Source organism: Scomber japonicus, chromosome 13 (assembly GCF_027409825.1).
Source record: "Scomber japonicus isolate fScoJap1 chromosome 13, fScoJap1.pri, whole genome shotgun sequence".
Taxonomy (NCBI): Eukaryota; Metazoa; Chordata; class Actinopteri; order Scombriformes; family Scombridae; genus Scomber; species Scomber japonicus.
In genome coordinates, this window is record NC_070590.1 from 17,988,372 (window position 1) to 18,012,926 (window position 24,555).

Genomic DNA, 24,555 nt, shown 5'->3' on the forward strand with positions numbered 1-24,555 from the left:
TCCTTTTAATGTCTATTTTACATGTTCTTCACCAACTCCACAGTGACTCCACTTCTCATAGACCCCCTGCTATCACACACTGGAGGCCTTTTTCTTTCCTATACATTAACATCCTTCTTTGACATACTGTAAATTAATGTATTACTGTTTTTCTAATTATATTGGGTCTTGCATCCATGCTTTTGAATGTCTGATGGAAGCACTGCTGTTTCTCTATGCAGTCCTGGACTCTTAAATGTTTCTTTGAGCCAAAGCTGCAGTTAATTGCTATTGGACATAAACATAAACCCAATATCAAGGTAGCTTAATTTTATTAATTTAAAAAAAGCATACACAAAACCGGTCAGGCTAAAAAAAGTCTTAATAATTTATCAGATGCCCTCAACTGTCTACAGCCAATAGCAGGCTTACAGCAGACTGACGTCAGATGTCTGTTGACGCATGTTTTATCTCTGATGGGTTGCTTGGTTGCACGGGGTGAGCGAAGTAAATGAAGAGTGTATATCTTGGTTACACATATACACACTCACTTACAGCAGGCACGTACAACCTGATCAAAGTTGGCATAATGTTCCAGACACAAACAGAAGAAATGACAAAAAGTTACTCTTAACTATACAGAATACACTGGCCTGCTGAAAGAGCCCATGCAGCTCAATTTATTCTTCCATTTCATTTCCTTTTTACAGTTTCTGGCTTGTTTTTTCCCACTCCTTATAACAAACCTTTTGTAAGTACATGAATTGATGGAAAAGCACACTTCAAACCTGGGTCCACTGTTATCTAACACTTTTGAGTATTTGCTACTTTTTAGGGGGGAAATTAAGTCTAATCTTGATTTTATCAGCAGTGTTAAGGTTCTGTCACTGCTAGATGAGATGGAGGCTGTGTTGTACTCAGAGTGTTGCACATCATACATTGGATCTTTGAGCACATAATAATAATAATTTTATTCCTGTAGCACCTTTTAAAACCAGAGAACAAGGTGCTTCGCAAAATAAAATGTAATGAAATAGAGAGCAGCAAAGAAAGCAACTGTGGAGAAAACAATAAATAAATAAATAAATAAAAGTACATCATAAACAGAAAATGCAATAAAAACAAGAAGTTTCAAGAAGTGGTCAAACATAGAACAAAATATGTGCACATTATGAAAATATTTGCCATTCAGTACAGGTGGGATTTTTAAAGCTTTTTAAACTGAGGCAATGACTCATCTGATCTGATACTGAGGGGGAGTAAAAGCATGACCCCCCCTTTGTTTAGGGAATGGTACGTGGAACTTAGATTATTGATCTAAGGAGTGCAGAACAAGAGTTAAGAGTTCTGAAATGTAAAGCGGAGCCAGACCATGTAGGGATTTAAAAGTAATCAATAAAATCTTAAATTGAATTCTGTAACACATGGAGAGCCGGTTTCATTTGGCTCGCTGCTACATTCTGCACCAACTGTAGACAGACAACTGCTTCATGGTTAAGACAAGTAAATAATGAATTGCAGTGGACTAAGCAGGAGGAAATGAGGGTCTGTTGAACTATGTTTTCAGGGAAGCATTTTTTGACTTTGGTAATATTTCCAATTTGTAAATAGAAGAATTGAACAAGACTTTTAATGTGCTGATTTAAGTTCTGTGGAGTCTATGAATAGCCTTCCTTTACCTACTCAATCTTGGACCATGAAACTTAATATTCTTCCATAGGTTTAGTTATTGAATTCTTGGTTAATGCAGACTTTGCTCTTTTTTTGGATGAATAAAATATTGTTTTTCATCAAACTACTGTTGTTTCCTCATTGCCTCACTGCTGGGTCCCTAACAGGTAATCTGGAAGTAATGGTGTATTACCAACAAACAAGCCCCATCAAACAGCCCTGTTCTGCTGGACATGTATCACTTGAAAAACCCTTTGCAATACACAAAATAAATAGTTGTAAAACTATGAGGCATATTACTTTTATGTTGAATGTGATGTAATCTGCTTTGTACAACAATGTTCGCCAAATTGATACAATGTAGTGTGTGTGGCCTGTGGGCCGTGGCTCACTCAGGGAATTATATGAATGAACTTGTGTTATGGCAGTGGATCTTTACCGTATATACAAGCTATTTTCCAAAACTGTTAAAAAATGACAGTTTGGGAAGTCAAGCAGAAGCATCCTTTAACATAATTATCATGGCAGGAGTACAAAGCACAGCATATTTACAGTAACAATACACTTTTATAGTAGGTGGTAATCAGGGTCAGGAGAAGTGAAACAAAGGGTGTAAGGAGTCTTTTCAGAGGAGACCAGGACAATAAACAAATGACTCTTTGTGGGGCTAAACCTGGCTATATCACTGAAGATAATTGACTATATAATCCTGGCAGTGCTTCCAGACACACACACAAATTATGAGGATTTCTTGCACACCAATTGAGAGGTGATCAGTGTATTTATTGAACCTGAGCAGCTTTATGAAGACCTCCTTAGGAGAAAAAAATCAAACAACTAAAGCAAGACAATCTGGATGTCCTGTATATTTCTTTTTACCCATTTGGCTTTTGGACTGCAGAGTGTGTTCTCATCAGATTGATTGTGCTCTGTTATGCGACTATCTGTTTTGGTTATTGGCTGATGTTCGCTTGTGATGTAACGCAGCCAGCTCTGTACTCTATCCAGGCGGTACATTACTGCCTGTGGAAGGTCCTACATGAGGGTCTAATCAGACAGCTAGCCTGACCTCCTTTCTGTATCAGTTAACCAGTCAGATGGCTTTCTTCTCTGGCCAACCAGTTAAGCAGCTTGTCCCTCCTACTGTTTGAGCCAGTCAACCAAACTTGAAGCACAAAGTCTTCTTTGATCGAAAAGCCAATTAGGAAACGATGCACGTCATTTTGTACTTCCCAACCGCTTACAGCTGTCCCCACCTCATTTCTGCAGGAGCTAACCAGTGAGTCAATGTGATTACTGAGCTGGAACACCACATCATGGCCAACAGCTACTTGGTGAAATTACAGCCTCTCATATGGCAAGCATGAAAACACGGCTCAGATTACTCAAGAACCAATCAACATATGGTATTAATACATGGCCAAGAAATATTACAGATCAACACACTGCAATCAGGGAAATTCAAGTTTCCACATAATCAACCAAAAACCTGCTGGAACATTGTCCAGCCAGCCCATTTATGCTGGACCTGTTTGACTATTGCCCCTTTATAAACTCATAGCCAACCACACCTCTTCTTTGTGCACAAGCAAATAATATGACATCCATGAACCAGTTATGAACTAGTGGAAGTGAACTCCCTGAATGTCAACTATTCAAGAGAGTCTGAGTGTGAATCTGTGAATGTGTGAAGAACTGATAATTCTGCATTACAACAATGACAGTAAGCCAGGGAATTTGAACTCACTGCTGATGAATCATCTGAAGTTGGTGGATGACATGAAGGGGACAATTGGTATTGTACTGCATTAATAAGTCATGTCTATCATCAATATTAATTTCTGTGTAAAGGACAAGTCTTTTATTTTCTGGCATATCAATATAATCTAATGTTTTATATCTGTGGTGGTACATATTATACATTGTAATATATGCTCCGTTTCATTTTATTGCATGCATTATCAAATAAAAAGGGTAAACCAATAATATGTTTAATGCATACATCCTTACATACTGGGATTTCCATATAGTCATTTCCTCAAATACATAAACCAAACTAATGAGGTGTAATGAGATTGAGGAAAATGGGGAAATGTAATTTAAAGTTGTCAGGACTGTTACAATTAGCTGGAAACCATATGTAGCAAATGCTACTACTCTCATATATGAACAGATGTGCCCTATAGCTACAGTGCACAATGCATTTACAATTTGAAGACAATTTTCATATGTACAGTAAACAGATGGGGGACAAATTAAAGGAAAACGGACATAAAGTCCCTTAGTATGGTATTTGGCCACCACATGTTGCCAGAACAGCTTCAATGCTCCTTGGCATTGATTGTACAAGGAGGGATGAACACCATTCTTCCAAATTCCCTTATTTAGTGTGTTGATGATGGCTGTCTAACCCGTCAGTCTAAATCTCTCATAGGTGTTTGTTTGGATTGAGATCTGGTGACTTTGAAGGCCACAGCATAGTATTCATATCATCTTCATACTCATCAAACCAGTCAGTGACCCCTCACCCCCTGTGGATTGGGGCCTTGCTATCCTGGAAGAGACCACTCCCATCAAGAGAGAAATGTTTCATTATAGGATGAAGGTGATCAATCAGAACAACTTTTATTGATTTACAGTAGACCCAAACCATGCCAGCAAAATGCCCACTGCAGCATTATAGATCCACCAGATACTGTCACTGTAGGGGTCAACCATTCAGACCTGAACCAGTTTTTCCTTTAAATGACCTTCTGTCTGTATTTACAATAAGAACTGCAAAAATATAATAGGACAGAGGTTACAAAAGACAATACATAGAAGCAAATATTTTTTTCAGTCCATCATTCTTTTCTTAAAGATTAAGAGGCACTCTGCAAATCTGATGCAGTTCGGTAACTTGTTCCAGTACTGCATTGGCAGAGTTTGATGAGTGAGAGGGTGCGTATACCTGAATAAAGGGGATCAGGTAGAAGGAGCTGTTTTATTTGATGTTTTGTAAGTGAATGTCAGGGTTCTGAAGTTAATGAGGGCAGCAACTGGGAGCCAGTGAGGGGATATTATTAGCAGGGTGATATATGTAGTTTTGGCATGGCTGGTTTTCAACCACTGTGTTCTGGATCATCTGCAGGTTAAAACATACATTTGGGGAGGCGTGCCAGTAAGGAGTTGCAGTTGTCAATGTATAATGTTATGAGAGCCAAGAGTAAAGGAGGAGTGAGTGGAGGAGAGTTTTATGAATGAATAGAATTTCTCAGACTTACATTTTTCTGCCTAGAATGACAGAGATGTCTTTGTTGTAAATGGTGAGTGAAGCATGTCCTTTCTTGACAGACTCACAAAGGTAGACTCACAGGTCTTTACCAATTCGATCTTAACACAATAAGGGCTCACACATAATAGCTGACACTTCACTGACACTACAGCACAGCTTGTTTGTTTAAGTACCAGGAAGCATCATGGCTGAACTTGCCTTTTAAATTTTTAGACCAAGGTAACAACAGAGGGTGTGGCCCACGGAGCTGACCCACTTATCGAAACTCAGAGAGTGAAGCCAGGAAGTACACTGCTCCAACAAAGCCTGACAACAGCTTAAGTCTGTGTCAAATTCAAAAAACACTTACCAACCAACTGCTATCATTTATGTTCAAGATCCAAGGTTGCTCTGTTCAGAGCTTCGTTCAATCTTTCTTCGTAGGAAAAAATCCCACCAATTTCAGATTTTCACAGCAAGGTAATAGAGATTGTGACCCACGCCAGCTGACCCACCTATTGAAACTCAGATGAAAGTCCAGCAGAAGAGGCAGCACTAGAAGTAGCATGAAACATATTATGTAGCTTGAAAGCCAGCTAATGGTTTGTGGAGTGCAATGCACAGTGAGTAACTGACAGCTTCCGCCATTGCATTGAGTTGAATTGAATTGATTTTTTTCACTATGACTTGACTGTAAAGGTGTGGGATGCAATTGTTGTGATGTTTATACTATCATAAACTGTTTGGATTGTCATGTAATCAAATGTTTAATCATACTGTGAGGAAATATTAACTATGATGTTTATTTATGTGATGATCTGAGCACTTTACAATTCAGGTGATTTAATGCAACTGACCACTTCTTATTAGGTCCCCACACCATTTTACTCATTTCTACGGTTTTGAGACACCCACTCCCTATGTTCAACTTGCATAACTCACATCCACATTTCCATTTTATCAGAGGAGCTGTAATGAACAGATCTCAGATTACTGTTTGATGTCGTCTTTAATCCTTCCAGTCAGGCAACTGAGACACCTTCTGGACTGCCTCTGCTGAGCAGATCTGGATCAGGGGAGCTGGGACTGCCTGCCAATCAACACTGTGAGTGTTCAGCATGTGAACACTGACTTGGATGTGTTCAGGAAATAGACTATTAACTAAGCTACATTTATCTGTAAAGCACAATGAAAATGAAATTTTACTACTCTGACCATATGCCATTTGCAAAGTGATTCAAAAAATGTGAACTTTGTGGGAACCAAAGACATGTCTGAAACTGAAAGACAAAGTGTCTCACAGTTCATCTGTGATATAAACAAAATTAAGTGAATCCATTGCATCCCTGCAGTGGACTCCACTAGCACACAGCATGCATGCATGCACAGTGAACAGAAAAATAATGGGTTAGGGTTAGATAGTATGATAGTATAATAGCTATTCACTTTATTCATACTTAATGCATAGGTGCCACAAATAAATAGTCAGAAGCAGTAGTAATCCTTTAGTAAATGTAATCATTTTCTCTGAAAATAAGACAATGAAAACACTGTTGTTATCCCAAATGTAATTGATTAATTCTATATAATGGTCATAAATGGGCATATATTTAATATTTGATATATTTAAGGATAACAGTTCCTATCTATTAGTTATGTATAAAATATAATAAACTAAAATTTGCAATGCAAATTTCTGAGGGATTTTTTTAACACCATGAATGCTAGTCTAGGAAAACACTTATTTTCTGCATATCATTAATCTCTTTTTTTAACCATCTACAGCTAACTATTTACTTACTGCTTTTATACACTGTATAATGGCTACTCTGCAGGCGGTTCATTTACTCACTATTAAACTAACCACTGCTGCAGCAGTAATGTTATTGCTTACTAGTTAAATTCTGCAAGACTCACTTTTAATGTGTAGATTTCACACATTAAAAGTGTGCATGAGACATGGGAGAGAGTGGAAAGGAAATTCACATTCAGAACCAGTTTTTCATCCAGAGTAAATTCAAAAACCTCCCAGTAACAAAAGACAATTAAAATGACATAATATAACTCTTTACTGACACTTCTCATACATTTAAAAATGAGCCAGACAAAATTAGACCTGACTAGCATAAACTGTTGAAAAGTGGGAAGTCATGTGTGTCAGATCTGAGCAGTTTAATGGAAATATTAAATGCCCTTCAAACTTACTGCTTAAAATCTGAAAAAGGTATAGAGGACAACAGGGCAAGGTATAAATTAAATCCTGCCCAACCAATTATATGCTTCCTGCCTATAAGATAAAGTTGATCATCTGAGCTTAAAATACTATACACAAACTCTCCATATTGAACAAAACACCATTCCATACTTCACGCTAATAACCTGCAGATACATAAATATTCATGTCACATACTGGCTCATACATCTCACTTATCCTTGGTATGTAGCGTGCTAATGAAGGCTGCAGTTGGGGATTCAACATTTTATCTTCATGAATTAAGATAACACTTTTATTGGCCCTAGTTTGAAGACACATGTTTGCCTTTCAGCCATTCAATCCATATTCTAAGCAGCTGTACCCCACAGCTTGCTCATTGTTTACTGGTTGTCAGTCTATTGCACACAAACACATTCAAGCTCAGCATCATATGTCAGTGGGCAATGGGAGAAAAATGGTGCAAACCCACACAGACACAGGGAGAACACAGACGAGACACACCATGAGTGCTCTGCCATCATACATATGGAAACATGAGAATGAGAAAGCTTAATGATGGATACATGATCCTGTATTCTGCAATCTAAAATTGATGGAAAATATATTTAGAATGGAGTGGGGCTTATGAGTGTAATATTAAAAAGAACAGTCCCAGCAATTGAGGTCATTCTCTGGACAGATGAACTGCCCTCTCTGTAAATGTATCCTCTCATAGTGAGTCCTAACCAGACAGGAGCCATTACTTTATCAATGACTGTAATAATAACTGACAAAGTACTAATCAAACCAGTCAAATCAAACTAATGACTAGATGACAGAAAAAAAAACAGCACACACCCATAAGTGCAGTTATTGATGGAATGGGAAAAGTACTTTTACAGAGACTTCAGCAGCTCTAGCATTGTTTTAAATATGGCACTGGTTGGCAACTGATACCACTGACTTTTAATATTATGCTCTGGTAAAGATAAAAGAAAAAGAAAATGAAAAAGCAAATTGAATACCTAATCTTCATTGTTGAACACTAGCCAGATGCTGAGGAGCATGGAAGGTTGGCTGCATTACAGTTTCGATTTGTTTAGGGCTGTTGATTTTACAACAAAGAAGGGCCAGTGCAGCGTCTGTTGTCCTTACAACACTGGGTATCTCAGCAGCTATCAACAGTTTTAAGATTTTATTGGTCCTCAGCAAAGAGTAGACAGCTCACTTCTGCAGCAGCAAGTCAGTTCACTTTGGCCAATTGAAAAGTACAGTAATTTAAGGTGTGGCTGTGACGGCACCATGATTGCTGTTCTTGAGCAGCAGATGAGAAGCTTGATAGAAATGGAACAAAAGCTGCAACCTGGATGAGGCAGGTCAGTAGTTTTGGACATGTTTCTTTATTGGCCAAACTGGTGAATGTGTTTTTTTTCACACACTTTCATTCTGTACCCCTCAGAGCCCCCCATGGGTGTATTGTTTTTTTTTTTTAAATATAGCTTTTAATAAATATTCTACATATTCAACCTTTAAGGGTTAATGAAAAAGAACGGACAATACTGATGTCTAGACTGATGCCTGTCTAGACACACACACATACACACACACACACACACACACACACACACACACACACACACACACACACACACACACACACACTGTACACAAGACATTTATTAGATTAGATTCTACAGTGACAGAAATCCAAACCCTTGTGTTTTAAATTGTAAGAAACACAAATTCATAACAGAGTACAGTTTTATAAAGATGTATTATTACTAAATACTGTATACTTAAGACAAAATACCATGATTCATCTGATCCCATTCCTTTATTTGCTTTGCCCTGCTCTTCACTGAAGAATCTGCCCTATTATCTCTGTCTTAAATGTGAAAGGGTCCATGTGTCGTAAGGGCACTCAAGTTTAGAACACATGCTTCTAGATCCAAAATTAAATTAGTATTGGAGCGTTTTCTTTTCATCTTACTATTCATACAACTGGTGTCACTGAGACAGACAAATTCATTAAGAGCATTTCCTCAACTAAAAGCTTTCTAAATAAAGATCAGTATTTACCTCATAAAATCTGCAGTTATAATACATTAAGTACATTTCATTAAAGAGTTCCCTCCAGTCTCTTTGCTTTACAGGGAAATGCAATTGTGCAATATTGTTTCTCAGTGAAATGATTACAGGGATGAACAAAGTTAATCTAACATGTGGATTAGTCCGTTAATCCATGCATTAATGATTAGATGCAATTAAAGCCATCTTTTACATACTAAATCTTAATCCGCATTATTAAGGGCAAACATAACCAGTCAACTGACCTTTGAGATATTAAAATTGTCAAACTTTATCAAATGGAAATATGAGAGTAAACTGTTTTGTTGAACTTCTTATGTGGTGAACTTCAATTGCATGAAGTAACATTTTAATATTTAAGTGAAGATTGGAGCGATAGTTAGCAAAATACTTATACTAATTTTTAATCACTGACCTATTCATCTGTGATAGCAGTTTGGGTTCTGTTACTTTTCATCTGTGCTGCCCCCTTCCTCTTATTGTAGTAAGACACATATTTGATGAATGAGGTTATGAGGGTTAGCACTTGCAAAACCCTTTTTTTAAAGTGTCTTATCACACAATTTCCAAGAAGTCCCCATTTTATACCTTTATATAGTGAAGAAAGTGTTATTTTCTCCACATGAAAGATTCATCAGTTGTATCAACAGCAAGTATTGCCCTTTTTTTTACATTATAGTAGCCATGTGTGTATTCAATTTGATTATGGGGATGAGTTGAGACCACCATCTGGATATCGTCCACTGCAATTATTCATCTGAAGCTACCAGTAATTTATCTCAACCACATCCCCATTTCTTTATCATAATCCTTGCCTCCGGTGCTGGATCACCTCCAGCCACTTGTCCATGTCCTGCCGTCTGCTAAAATCTAATCTGCATTTACTTTGCTTAATGCCTTTTTCTGTTGGGTGTCTGTCAGCCAACAACATTACAAAACTGTGTGACTATAAATTACTTCATAACATTGGAAGCATTGAAAGACTGCTAAAAACACTTCTGTGTCATGCACTGATAATTGGACAATTATTTTTAAGATTCAATATCCTGAGACGTGTAATTTGCGAGCACAGATTAGTTGGCAGAGGTGGATCAAAGTAAATTCACTTCAAGTTTTATTGAAAAACAAAAATTAAGAAAAGGAAACGCTAACCCTAACCCTAAACCTTTACATAAATGTTAACTACCTCATTCACATCCCTATTCACATCCTCACCTGAAAGTGCATGTTCACTAGCCTGGGTAAACCCATGCTCTCTTTCCAGCGACATTCCACTTCGCTCAGAAAGTTAGCATGGCCACCACCTGGGCTCAAGGCGATGATGACCATAGAGCGACTCAGTTTACATCCAGCATGGCGGCCACAGAGGTGCAGCGACCGTTCAAAGCAGCAGTAGATTGTGTGCTAAATAAATTGGAAGTCAAGTTCACTTTGAAAATAGAACAAAAACTCTCACTACATGATTTTTCCTTCATAAACAGGAAGTGTTCGCTCTACTCCCTACAGGCTCTGAATACGTCATCATCTATCGGTGATATGATTGGCTGTAAATTTGTCCAGTAGCGTATAGTTTAATCGACATTCTTTGATCCCGCCTTAAATACGAGGAAATTAACGTCTCCTTGCCAGACCCTACCTCACTTGTGGTAGAGTCTGGCGATAGACAGGCTACATGTTCACAGTTTTTCAAATCTGGCCTAAAACAACATTCAGATGCCCAAATGAACATTGACACATGCATTTTCTTGCTGTAATCTTACATGGTGCTTATACTGGCCATCATAATGGTCATAATACACTTTCCATGTAAGTGATGGGGGATGAAATCCACAGCCCTCCATCTGTGCAAAAATGTATTTAAATATTTATTTGAAGATAATATGAAGCTTCAGTCATCCAAAAACATAAAATTAAGTCAATATCTTTAAAGTGTTTTTAGTGCCAAATTCCCTATGTTAGTATGTATTGTCCTATAGCAGCTGAAGAGGAAAATACTGAGACAAACTGTAACTGTGGAAGATATTCCACTTGATTTGATATGACTGAATCCCCCATTAGTTACATTATATAAGTGCATTGGAGGGGATCTTGAGGAATGATTACAAGAAGAGACACATTTCTTTAACATGCATATGGGCACCTGTTGTCATTGAAAAATTGTGAACCATTAATATGCTTTAATGCTTTCATCCTTTAATATGCCTTCCCTTGAAACGTTCTATCCATTTCTCCCAGCCACATAAAAGAAGAGTTGGGAAGACTCTACAACTACAAGGCAGCAGGGCCTGATGGCACAAGGGAGTTCAAAGCATGCACCACTAGCTTGCAAAAAGCTCTCTAGCTTCAATTAAACCTAGTTCTGAGTCTTAAGAGGGTGCCTCATTCAACTACAGGAAATTTGTTGGATTTAGTGAATCTCTTTTAAGAAACTTTTTAACCACTTACTAAGGTATGAAATATGAAATGCAATGTCCTGTGGAGAAAGAGAGCGGCAAAGTTGGTAAAAGTCCATTGAAATGCTTATCTCAGAGTGTATTTCTGATGATTTCCCAGATGCACAAATGAGCAAATATCACACAGCATAAATTATAGATTTTATTTTTTTCCATAACATTGTGTTTCAAGAGAACTGTACACATAATGCATATTTATTTTTTTAATTTTGTTTTTATACACAGTTAATTTCGATGAGACTTACAGTAGTGTCACAACCAAGCCTTTTTGAGTGTTGAAAATTCAAATTCCATTACATTCCACAGATTTCCTTTTGGTTCATGTTACTCAAACTGTCCTCTGGGCATTGCGGTCTCCAGCTGTTGGCAAATTCTTGTTGAATGAACATCGGTCATAAAGAACAACAGACAAGCATGCACATTCACACAGCTGCTGGAACAGAACACAGTTATCAAGACACAGTAGTCAACTGGCTATATGCCTGAAATGCAAAGTTCAATCAGTAATTTCCAACCACGCTCAAAGTCATTTTTAATTGTCTGCTGCACCAGAAAAGTAATAAAACATTACTTTTTTTTTCACAAGAGCCATTTATGACTTTAAGATAAACACTCAGTTGCCAGATTTTTATCAGTTACAACCCCTTTTTATGAACCCCATGTCCGATGAGTGGACGCCCCACTAAAAAAATCAGCAGTAATTGTGTAACAGCATCAAGTCAGCATGAACAGGAATACTTGTGTAACATTTCCAACATTTAAGTCATGCCTGAAATAATTCAGGCTGCCGGCAAGCAGAGCTCCTACCTGCGTCTTCAGCTAATTAACTGGCCGCTGGGTGTAAATATTTATCAGATGATTTGTGCTTTGCAAATATTTTAAAAGCTGTTTTATGAATGTTTTCATAGTCAGAGTTTTAAATATGTGGATTGGTTTCTTCACTTTGACTGTGTATCTTGCATGACAACAAACTGTAAGTGCATGCCATTATGTTCCCATGGCTGATCATTTCATTTTCTTCTTTGATGGGAAAAAAAAGATCAGTGATGCGTCCTTGTCTGTTTTAAACTGTGAGCTGTTACATAACCCCTTAATGATACAAAAAAAACAACAGGTCCAGATGAAAATAAAGGCTTAAGAGCTGCCACATGTACAGTTAATAATTTGCCTACATTCCTCAGCCTATTCAACTTATATGGGGCAAGATATTTGTACCCGAGTTGTGCCATGCAGGCATGTAGCTTATAGTTAGCGGAGGAGAATGATATCATTTTCTCTGCAGGGTTGCCATGGTTCTGCACAGCAGACAGTATCTGATCAAACATACATACATTGGTATTTCCAATCATATAATAGCCTTAATTAGCATATAACTATGTGAACTTAACAATTTAATTAAACCCTGATTTGATTATCAAGTAGTTGTATGATTTTGGAATACATACAAGAACAGATTGCATGGCAGAATATAAAGGTCAGGAACTCAGATGTATCAATGAATGACTGTTCTAGTAGAACATTAACCTTGTATGAATGTTGTGCATTGAGGTTGGGGTGGGTGCAAGAGGGGCACCAACAGCATAATTCAGAAATTTGAGTGTGTCAGCTCATTACAGTGCACCACTCAAAATGATTGGTATCACACAGAGACCTCAGCTTTTATCTTCCAATGAAAAATGGTGTGAAAATCCTCACTGCTTTACTTCCTTATTTTATATATGATTTTTTTTTATTTACACGTAATGATAAAAATAAACATCGGTTCACTATTTGTCTTTTTTGACCCTAAACATCAAAATGTGGTTTTGCTTAATTTACAATCATGTATTCAGCATACCACACTCTGCTGAAGCATCTCGCCTGGTGTAAACAAAAATCTGTGACAGTTGTTTCAATTACAATTGAACAAAAGCAAGAAGTAACATTTATATTATGATTTGGAGGGCTAAATATTAGCCTAAACGGACTGTTAAAGCCAAGTGAGAAATTGGAGCAGAGTAGTTATTTTCTAAAAAACTAAAGTTACAAGGTTGTTGTCACGATCCTGCCATTCCCTGAGTGGCTCTCTCCTTCTTGCTCCTGTGTGTGCTTCTGTGTGTACTTGTGTGTGTGTTGTGACAACTCTCTCCGCCCTGTCTGCCTGTTACTTGGTTTGTGTGGCTGCTGTCTGTGCTCTCTCTGCAGGTACTGGAGAGCAACACCTGGGGCTCTATGTGCCAGTGTTCCTTAAAAAATTCCTCTTGGAGCTTTGTTGCTATGTGCTCTCCTCCCTAAGACAGAAACCCATTGGCTTATGGTTGGCATTGTGGCTTGGGTGTCTGCACCATGCAGCATTCCACTCACCTACACTGCTGATCTTACTGATTACACACGCCACTAATAGTTTAGGTTTTCCTTCTATGTTATTCCTATTTCAGTTTCAGTTGGCTCTGGCCGTGCCTTTTGTTATCTGAAATAATGGGGTCGAGATGTGTGTGCATGTGTGATTGTCAGCAGGTGTGCTAGAATCAGAGCAGAGCCACACCAGCTGCACCTCATTTCAGTAATCGAACCCTCTAACAATACTCAGCCCTGCCACTTCCACTCTGCCAGATCGTAGACTCTGCTATCTGTCAATGATATTACGCTTCAAGCCACTTTGCCTGTATTTATCCTGTTTTTTTTCTTCTTTTCCTTGTTGCTTGCTTCTTGCCTAACCCTATCTCCTATTCCCTGCAGGTGTCTGCTCTGTCTGGTCCCTGTCTCTCATCCCCTTTCATGTCAGCCCAGTTTCCCTGCTCTGGATCTCCACTTTTCCCAGCTTCCAGTTTCCCAGCTACCTGGCCTAGCTCTAACAATAATATTCCAGCTACCAGTCGAAGCTCCCCCTGGCCTGCATCTCCTTTTCGTCACCTTAAAATAAATACCTTGTTCCTACCATATATATATGTATCCCTGTCTCCCAGCCTGTCTGCATTTGGCTTCACCTGCACGACCCCCACATGACAGTTGTGCTATTAAGCCAGGCTGTAAATGATGGGAAACATTTTTTATAACATGTAGATTGAAAAAACAGAGAACCTATCCTTTTGTTTGGCAAGCAAGGTGTCATATTTGGTTGCATGTAGAAAATAAAGTATGGGTGCAGACAGAGAGCATAGGGAACATAAATGAACTTATTATATAATTTTGCCGTAGGGTATATAGGAAAAAGAACACAAAAGAGAAAAAAGATAATATTTGTTCTTCTGTTTTGACAATCGAGTCTCCTGCCTGAGGTCTGCATGTGAACTGCTGTGTGATACTGCAAAGAAAACTTTCTGTAGACGGATGTCCTGAATACATAAAAAGAAGCAATATGGAGGCAAGCCAGGTTTGCTGAATGGGTTCATTTTTAATAGAAAATATGGCACTCGCCATAATATTTTAAAATTTGACACTATTGTGTTAACTGTAAGGCAATACTTTTGAAAGGAAAAAAAGACCCAAGGTGTTTTAAAGTTTTTCCCCAGCAATAACTTGAGAGTCTCCGTGTTCCAAACCCCTTCAGCTATGCCCATTTCTTTGGTTTAAATTGAAGTCTTCGTGTTCCTCCGAGTGCATCTAAAACACTCCCCAGATGTTGTGAGCATTAGTTTTCTCTGTGCCATAACAACATCACTTTTCTTTTAGTCTTTGTGCTGTTCATCTCTCCCTTCCCTGCAGCGACCTAGACACCACTCCCGCTTCCCCAATGGTGGAATGACCTTCCCACCTCTAATGTCAGTGCAGCATAGTCATCACCTATATTTATCTAAATCTTACTCACTTACTGTCCCCCTGTTGTCTACCTTCCTCTGCATCATAAATGTCATTGTTGGCCTCCAAACATTCTTCCTCTGCTCATAATGCTCTTGCATCTGTCCTGTCCCAGGAATATTTATAGTATGACTTTGAATCTTTGCATCTGTTGCCAATCTTGATCTATGGCTTTGAACATTGTTTTTTCTTCTTTTTTTACCCTGTATAAGGGGACACAAATGCTTTTTTTTCTTGTTTATTGTGATTATAGAAGCTGAGTCCAAATCAGCTGTAATTGTATCACTCCACACTAAATAAAATAATTAAAAGAATATTTGCAGTGATGCAGTGTACAGTACATGTCAGTTAAACAAGAGATTGTTTTAGATGGACTTTGGAAGTGTAGTGGAGTTAATGGAAAGAGAGGATAACCATAATCCCATTATAAACTTTGAATTTTGTGGGGTTACTGAGCTTCTGATGCTGCATATTAAAAAACACGTCCCCAATAACAATATACCACAATTAAAAACCACAATGACACTAATTTACAAAATGTCCCTTTGAAATGTCTTCAGACTCCACTCATTTGGATGATTGTTTAAGACAACAAAATGTTCAGTAGGCACCCTGAGATGGGAATACAGATATGAGCTGTACCGTCTCAACAATCTGTCTTTCAATACATGTCTTCACTTCAGCTAAGAGGTGATGAATGTCACTCCATAAAATACAACCAAGTGACAGTACACTTCCCCTAATGTTCTCTCTTTTTCTTTCTTTCCCACAGTGAAAGCATCAAAATGTGTCCCTGGTCTATTTTTATATTTTTATTTTTTTATCTGAAAATAAATTAACAACAGTAATTAACAAAAATAAAGTACCTGTGAAATGAAAAGCTGATATTTTGCATAAGATTTTCTGAAAGAAAAATAACAGTTGCCACTGCATAAGATTAACGCACATTGAATATTTGAAAAATATCTACTGCATCTGATGTAGGAGGCAGAGGAACTTGTGTCCATTCTACATTGTGTGCTGTACATTCAGTAAATGTATTATTTCACTTACTTTTTCTAGATAGGTTTGAAGGTGTTTTAACATTTGAGGCAGGAGAACAAACTCCCTGAACCCTAACCCTACCCCTAACCCTGAACTGGTTGTGTATCTTAGTCCTTTTGTCATTGTGCGACCTGGAGAGCAGCATTGTTTACAGTAAATACATAAGAGTTTGTGACATCTTGTTCAAGTTAAGGGACCATCTCAGCTACACTATTAACTATATATGATCTTCTAGGTGACGTGAGCAGATGGCCATTGTGTTCCAAATTGCATAGTGTGCATAGCAAAGTAGATAAAGGATCATACACACTGTTGAACTTGAAGAATTTATGATTCTTCAAGCCCTTTTATATTATATTTTTGGCTACAAATTGTTATCAGACACTGCTAATGTTTTTGATTGTAAACATTGCTGTTTATAGAATATACATTTATATATTATTCATACATTGTATTTTATATATTGTATTTTTAAAAGGTGTAAACATAAAATATATATTATATACTGTTACATCTTTGAAAAAAGGTGCAATTGTGGTTGTTTATGTTATGTATAAAACTCATGCTGCAACTCTATTGTAGAAAAATGATGAAAATAAGGAAACCACCATATGTGGTATTTCAATGGCTATGACATTGTTTTAAGTTTTTAACATTAAGCTGTTAAGTGCAGAATGTTATCTGAGAGGTGAAATAATTAAAAATTTTGGGGCACCAAAAAACGCATTAATAACTGAAGAATAATTTCTGTTCTAATATCAAATTCATTTTTAGCCATTTCAGCAAAAAGGCTGACACAACAGTAATAACTCCTTGTATTGTTTTACTTGTGCATTCAGAATACATTTTCTATTTCAAAGATAATAGAAAGGATGACTTTAAATGTATCCCACAATGACCTATTGTATGAATTGGTATTGCAATAAAGTTGCAGCACGGTGAAACTGCAGCAGCTGAGAAAGTACAGGTGATATGATGGATAAAGCAGCAATAGTAGATATGTACGTAGGTGTCCTCCACCTGCTACATCACATGCACCATCTGAAAATAAAACAGCCATGTTTATTGACACATTTTAAATGGTTTGGTGCTAGATTTGGTCATGACTTGGTTTGTATCAGCCATTACTAAGGTGATGTTCCTGAATACATTTAATCATTATTATGTATATTACTAAGTTTCTGTGTCTTGTTCTTTGTGGTGCAATGCAGGGTCAGATCAGGCAGCATGGAGTGTAAGCTACCGCCACATTTAGGCATAGTGTGCAATTCTGACCACATCAGTGTCACCACGTCTAACCCTGTCAGACTGATTTTACACCCACGGAATGACATTGTCTTCTCTTTTACTAATCAAGCATTCAGGTGTGAGGCGCATTTTACTTTTTGAGGTTTTTGAAGTTACTAAAGAGAAGTGCATGTTTATCAGTTGTTACCCAGTTTTGTGAAATATGTCTAAGAGTCTACAGCAGCAGACATTAAAGGATATTACACTTGTAATGTAATATTAATGTACCATTTAGATTATTTTTAGAGTAGTCATGAGAACAACATGAAACTGCGATCCATGGCTCAGTTCTCCCAGGACACAATAACATCTCTTAAAATGTTTGTCCATTTAACAGGTCACAGAGAAAACCTGTAAAATTGTCTTTATTTAGCACTACAGTTGCTGAGTTAATCATCCCAACAATCCCAACTTTCTATAAAATTATATGGAATTCTTCAGAATTTTACCCAAAATTATTAAAAAAAACATATCCACAGATGTAAACATGTTCACCTGCTCGGTATATTGACTGATCAGTCAATATCAGTCAGTCAATAGTAAACCACCAAGCCATGTATTCCAGTTTCATCTTTTACTTGATACTCTTTAGCTGCACAACTGACTGGATGTCACATGAAAACAGGAATTACCATTTAACAGGCTCATGGATCCATGTTTAAGAGTTGAGAATTTCATTCCTTGTTTATGCGATCTCTGACTGACTCGTTGTTGTTGAGTGGCGGTGACTGCTTGCTCCGCATGCTCCTGCCGTCCGTGGCGGCCCGTGAAGTCTCGGTCACAAAAAGCCGAGTCACCCAAACAGATGTGACAATGCGTTTGTACTCGTTCCTAAAATTCCTATTAAGCAAGCCATAGATGATGGCATTCAGACAACTGTTGAAATAGGCCATGAAGTAGCTGACCACAAAAAGCCACTCAGGGATACGGGGAGCCACACGGGACGGATCTATGGCCACCGCCAAGCCAATCAGATTAAGTGGAGCCCAGCAGATGGCAAACAGCACAAAGACCACAAACATGGTAATGAAATTCCGCATGTCGCTGGGTCTGAGTCGAGGGCTGTCCTCAGTCTTCACTTTACGACGTACCTGGACATGATGAGACCACATAAGATGGAAAATTACACTTTATCTCTTCATGCCTCTTTGTTACACAAACAGACAGAAACCCACACATGAACAGACACCCACACATTACACAGAACACACCCATATCCATAACTATTCCAGGGATTGAGTCCATCTACCTTTGTCAAACATAGTGTCTCAGCTGAAATCACAGGCACTGACAGGCATTTGACAAATCTTTGCAGTTTTCTTTTTTCTATACTAACGAGCAATTAAAGATCAAACTGCTCAACTCTTGTGTGTTGTATGTCACACAGCATTTCACTGGTGTGATGATGCATTTTGTCAGTGTATTCTGACATTTAAAGAAATTACACTGACTCATCCAGTAAAGGGTCAATAATTAAAGGTCAAACACTAATCTAGAAAATACCATATTTTCTACATTACAGGTCCAGTTTGGATGAATCCTGGTGGACTGAGGAATCTTGTTATTGCTTGGCCCATGGGGTGTCTGCATTATTTACAGCTGATGACATGTTTATAGGTTTATTTGCTTTGGCCTTATTATGCCATTCAAATACTCCCCCCTATTAATACCTTTTGTGTTCCAATAAAGACATAAATAACCGTGTGGAGAAGCAGAAGCCTGACCTGAATCACAAGTACCCAAATGCGTAGATAACAGAAGGTAACGACTGCGATGGGAACCAGGAAGTGAACCACCACTACAGCCACTGTGTAGGAACTGCTGACATTCTGGGCGAAGGTGCAGGAGTAGACCCGCGGGTCGTAGCGTAGGGAACCGACGAAGAAATTCGGGACAATGGCCACTACTGTGAGCAGCCATATTAAGGCAACAAAGATCAGAGTGTTGCGATAGCTGTACAGCCGACTGTAGGAGAATGAGTGACAGATGTAGCAGTATCTGTTTACTGCAATCCCAGTGATGTTGAAAATGGAGCCGATGACGCTCAGACCCATGAGGAAACCACTGACCTGAACAGATAAGAGGAAAGAGTGCAGTGTTTGTGTCAGATTGTGTTGGGAGAGAGGTTACTGGTAGTAAACTGAAACATACTGTTGCTGATATTGTCTTACCATGCACTGCGTGTTTCCTAGTGCCCATCCGTCATGGAAAAGAGCGTACAGAACCAGTGGGTAGGGGTAGAACGCTACCACAAGGTCAGCGAATGCCAAACTCACCACGAACACATTACCTGGATAAGGAGACAAAAGAAGACAGCCTCAGTCTTCTTCAATTTATTTATTTTTTTATTTATCGTTTATTTGCCGAGGACAATGCATATTAATGGACAATTAGTGCAATGACGTCTTGTAAATATACCGGGTTTAGCTCAAGGCTAATATCCACCCGTAGTCCTCACATTAAAAGACAGACAAACATACCATAAAAACAAACAACTTAAAATATACTGCATTTTTTAAATGCAGTAAAAGTGGAACTATCTCTGATCGGAGTTGGGAGACTATTGCAACATGCGCTGCCCTTGACAGTTAATGAGTTTTGGCCTATATGACTACGTCTGAACTGCACCTCACAGTCCCCTCTGGAAGCAGATCTGGTGCTGAGTGTGTTGTCTCTCCATCTAAAAAAATCCTCTAACAGGGGAGGAGCCAGCCCATTGAGGGTTTTATAGATAAGGCAGCTGTTTTTAAAACTTTTAAGATTTTCAAAACTTAAGAAGTTGTACCTCGCAAGAATTGGACAGTGATGAGAAGAATAGGATTTTCTGGCAAATACCTTAATAGATTTTTTATATAGTTGTTCGATCAGTTTCAGTGTGGTGACACCAGCAAACGACCATACCACAAAACAATATTCAATGTGGGACAGAATCATACAGTGAAGGTAAGATTTAGCTGCATCAGACGAGATGAGGGGTCTGATTTGTTTAAAATTTTGCAGGCTGAATCTTATTGTGTTGGCCACTTTTTTGATGTGTTTTTTAAAAGTGAGATTTGAATCTAGTGTAACACCAAGGTACTTGAACTGGGTTACCAATTCAAGTTCCTCTCCTCCATTAAATAGGTTAGATCTATTCTGGTTTACTGGTCGTTTGGTGAAAGCCATACAACCGTTTTTTTTGTATTGAGCATAAGGCAGTTGTTATTAAGCCAGTCTTGTACCTTAGTTAAAGCGTTTGTTAGTTTGCTGGAAGTAACGTCAGATGAGTTGGAACCATGAGTAAAAATGACTGCACCGTCTGGGCACACATCTGGAAGGTCATTTATGTATAGTGAAAACAACAGAGGCGCAAGGATCGAACCCTGAGGGACACCAACAGTAGAAGTGCGAAAAGGCGATTTGACCCCGTCAGCAGTTACACATTGAGTTCTGCTTGATAGGTATGATTTAAACCATAGCATGGTGTTATCAGAGAAATTAAAAAATGTGAGTTTGTTTAAAAGTACTTGGTGGTCGACGGGGTCAAATGCCTTTTTAAGGTCAAGAAATACAGCACTAACACATGGGGACCAACAGACACTTAGTGTTTTCAATGAACATACAATTTGCTGACTCAGTGGAGTGGTGTGCCCTGAAACCAAACTGCATAGGATGCAGTGGAGTGTGACCTCCGCCCAGATGTGCGATCAGTTGGTTCGCTACCCATTTTTCAGCTACCTTGGAAATAATTGGTAGTATACTGATTGGTCTGTAGTTGGCTTCCAGTGTTTTGGAGCCAGATTTAAAAATGGGTCACCGTGGCCACCTTCCAGGCTGACGGGACTTTGTTCTGGTTAATTGATAAGTTAACCAGATGAGTAATGGGTTTAAGCAATGCATGAGAATGTGTCTTTATGAAATTTGTGTTGATACCAAATACATCTTTTGTTTTGGAACCTTTGAGTGCTCCAATAATCTTTGAGACTTCTGTCTCTATTATGTTAGCCAGCTGAAAAATGGGCTGTTCATTGCTGATCAAGCGAGGTACAATAGTTGAGGGAGTAAAATGTCTTGTTATTTCAAGCACACTGTCTAAAAAGTAATTGTTAAAAGTGTTCGCAATTCTTGCAGGATCCTTCACCAAGATATTATCAATTTCCAGTTCAAGAGTGTTTGTTTCGTGCTTGGTATCCTTATCTAATAATTTATTTAAGGTTTGCCACACCTTCGTCCCATTGCCCTTTGCATCCTTGATTACAGAAATAAAACAGTTTGCTTTGGCCTTTCTCAAAGACTGTACTACTTTGTTACGCATGTGTGTAAATTTTAGCCTGTCGGTAGGCAGGCCAGATTTCAGGTAATGCTTAAGTAGTGAGTCTCTAGACCTCATCAGGTCCCTGCAATTTTGGTCGAGCCATGGCAGGGCATTACGTGTCCTGGCCCTTCTCCTCCCTCTCCTGTTGAGAGGAGACAACACATTTTGGATTTTATTCAGAAAGGAATCACAGTTGGTTTCTATGTTGTTTGATGAGAGGGTTCCCAATCAATGTTTTCTATGCCCTCACTGAGGTTTTGTAGCTGATTCCTCGGTATTACATTAAAACTGGGGGAGGGGTGGGCTTTAGGTGGTCTGGTAAACCTTGAATTATTGAGCTTTCTAGACAAAAAGATGCTGTTATGGTCAGAGATACCAGTCAGGAAATTATATGTCTTGAATATTCTGTCGGGTTTGTTTGTAAATAAAAGATCAATTCTTGTCTGCGATTTATTTGTCAGTCTAGTTGGTTGCTCTATTAGTTGTTTTAGGTTATAATTTTCAGTGATTAATTTCAGGTTTTTCCTACCTTGTTTGTCATCCCAGTTTACATTGAAGTCTCCGAGGATGATTAACTCTTTATTTGAGCCAACTGAGTTCAACATGATTTTTAGTTGGTCATAAAAGTCTATTTTGGCGGATGGGTGGTGATATAGACATAGTAAAATGAAAGACATTTCAGTATATAGCAACACTTATACTCCAACACAGTCAAATTTGATGGCTTCTGGTAGTTCAAGGAGTTAGATTTTATATAAAGTAGTACTCCCCCAACTTTGCCTCTTTCCCTATCCTTTCTAAATACCTGGTATTCATGCATCATTACCAGGGCTTCAGCGGATGATGGTTTCAGCCAATGCATTTACAGTAACTCTCTCTATAATGTGAGGTATTGTATTATGCCAACACCCTTATTATGCAATTCCATTTAGATTCATCCTCTATTGTGGCTCTGATGGTTTGACCCCTCATCTTCTCATCTAAACGCAATGCAATTTGTCTGCATGTGCCCAGGCAATCAGAATAAGCACATTCAACTCTGATGGCTCATGAGTAGTGTTCATCCACTTTCAGTGATGTTACATTGTTTGATCACTGCTTTCCATTGTATGTGCCCTCTCAGGCTGACATTATGTTACAATGGCAGAGCTTGTCATGTTGCTACAGTACAGTGGTATAATTTTAGATAATTGCATGCACATCTTGCAAATTGCATCAACAATTGCCCCTGAAATTAGATTGCTGTACATTTCTTACTTTGGCAATGACCTTATGCGGGTTATAGTAATCAGAAAGTGCAGTTTATACTGCAGTATGTCTTATAATCATTTTGCTCCAGTAAATACTGGACTACTGCTAATTTTCATTATGCTTGGATTATATTTCAGCATTTCCAGTTTAGCAAGGTTGATGGCAGAGAGGGCTGAGACTGTGTACCAAAGGTTTCTAGCCGCTCTGCCCCACAGACGGTTACCTTGTTCAGTGACAAAGTTTTATAAGTAATGGCAGATTTGCTGTGTTTTGACAGAGTGGGAGGACAAATGTGTGGACAGCTTCTGTGACTCTGGGGCATGCTGGTGCTTTTTCATCTACCAAAACCCCAGACACATCTAAAAAGTGGTCTGTGGTTCACACTATCTAGTTGGTGTGTCGTATGGATCAGTTACTTCACTCATGCTTCATTTATTGGTTTGGATATCAGCTGATTAGTAATATCTCCTTGTAATAATAGTGGTGTACAGAGTCGCCATGATATCCTGACACTTTTATTGATTTAATAGAAGAAAAAAAAGATCTAATGTTAGTAATATTAATACATCTTTAGTGATGTTCCTGAGGTCATAGGGTGTTTGGGGTCTTTCAGCATCAGATACCCTCACTAAGGTGATTCAGCCAAGGATGGCTAGCGACGTCATGAATACTGTGCAGACCGGCCATCACAAGCGAGTGTGCGGCCCTCCCTCTACTGTCATGAACCGGTTAATATTCATTCAATGTACGCGAGTGACACCAATGCCGCAAGATACTGAGAAAACCACACGATATATGTCAACTTTTTGTAATCCATGATGTATTTATGTCACTTTCTTGCTGTGCATTTCTCTGTCATCTCATGTCATACTTTCTTATCACTTCCAATTTTGCAACTTAAATCAACTCCTATTTCAGTATTCTACAACTTCTACTACTTTGATTGTATATTTAAAAATTATAACTGCAATATATTATTTTCTTTGTTTCTTCTTAAAATGTGGAATGGAGCACAGTCTGCTGGGAAAGGGAGAAAAGGGCTCATCCAATGATTTTGAACCAGTTGGGACATAACACCAGGGCCGGGGCCGGTGAAAAAATTCCCGGTGGATTTCAAGGCCTCACTCCACCGCTGAGCAGAGGTGAGCAGTCCGGCTGCTGGTCTTGGCTGTGCCTGCAGGAGTTCGCCAACCCTGACGAAGATGGTATATTTTGGGCCGCAAACTTGATGGTTCTTGTATACAGCATCAGAAATGGCCTCTGC

The 24,555-nt window shown here is 38.5% G+C and overlaps 1 protein-coding gene across 2 annotated transcripts in view; it reads right to left on the bottom strand.

Annotated features, from left to right (window-relative positions):
- Positions 1-11,931: 11,931 nt before the first annotated feature.
- Positions 11,932-24,555, bottom strand: part of mtnr1bb (melatonin receptor 1Bb) — a 47,219-nt gene continuing 34,595 nt past the window's right edge. The window contains exons 2-6 of one of the 2 annotated variants that reach the window (XM_053331376.1): positions 19,918-20,036; positions 19,471-19,815; positions 18,448-18,837; positions 16,386-16,390; positions 11,932-11,992 (exon numbers count right to left, since the gene is read on the bottom strand). In XM_053331376.1, the coding sequence (XP_053187351.1) occupies positions 11,932-11,992; positions 16,386-16,390; positions 18,448-18,837; positions 19,471-19,815; positions 19,918-20,036 (920 nt within the window). Of the gene's footprint in view, positions 11,993-16,385; positions 16,391-18,420; positions 18,838-19,470; positions 19,816-19,917; positions 20,037-24,555 lie in introns of those variants that run through there. The other variant, XM_053331375.1, reaches the window with a different exon arrangement.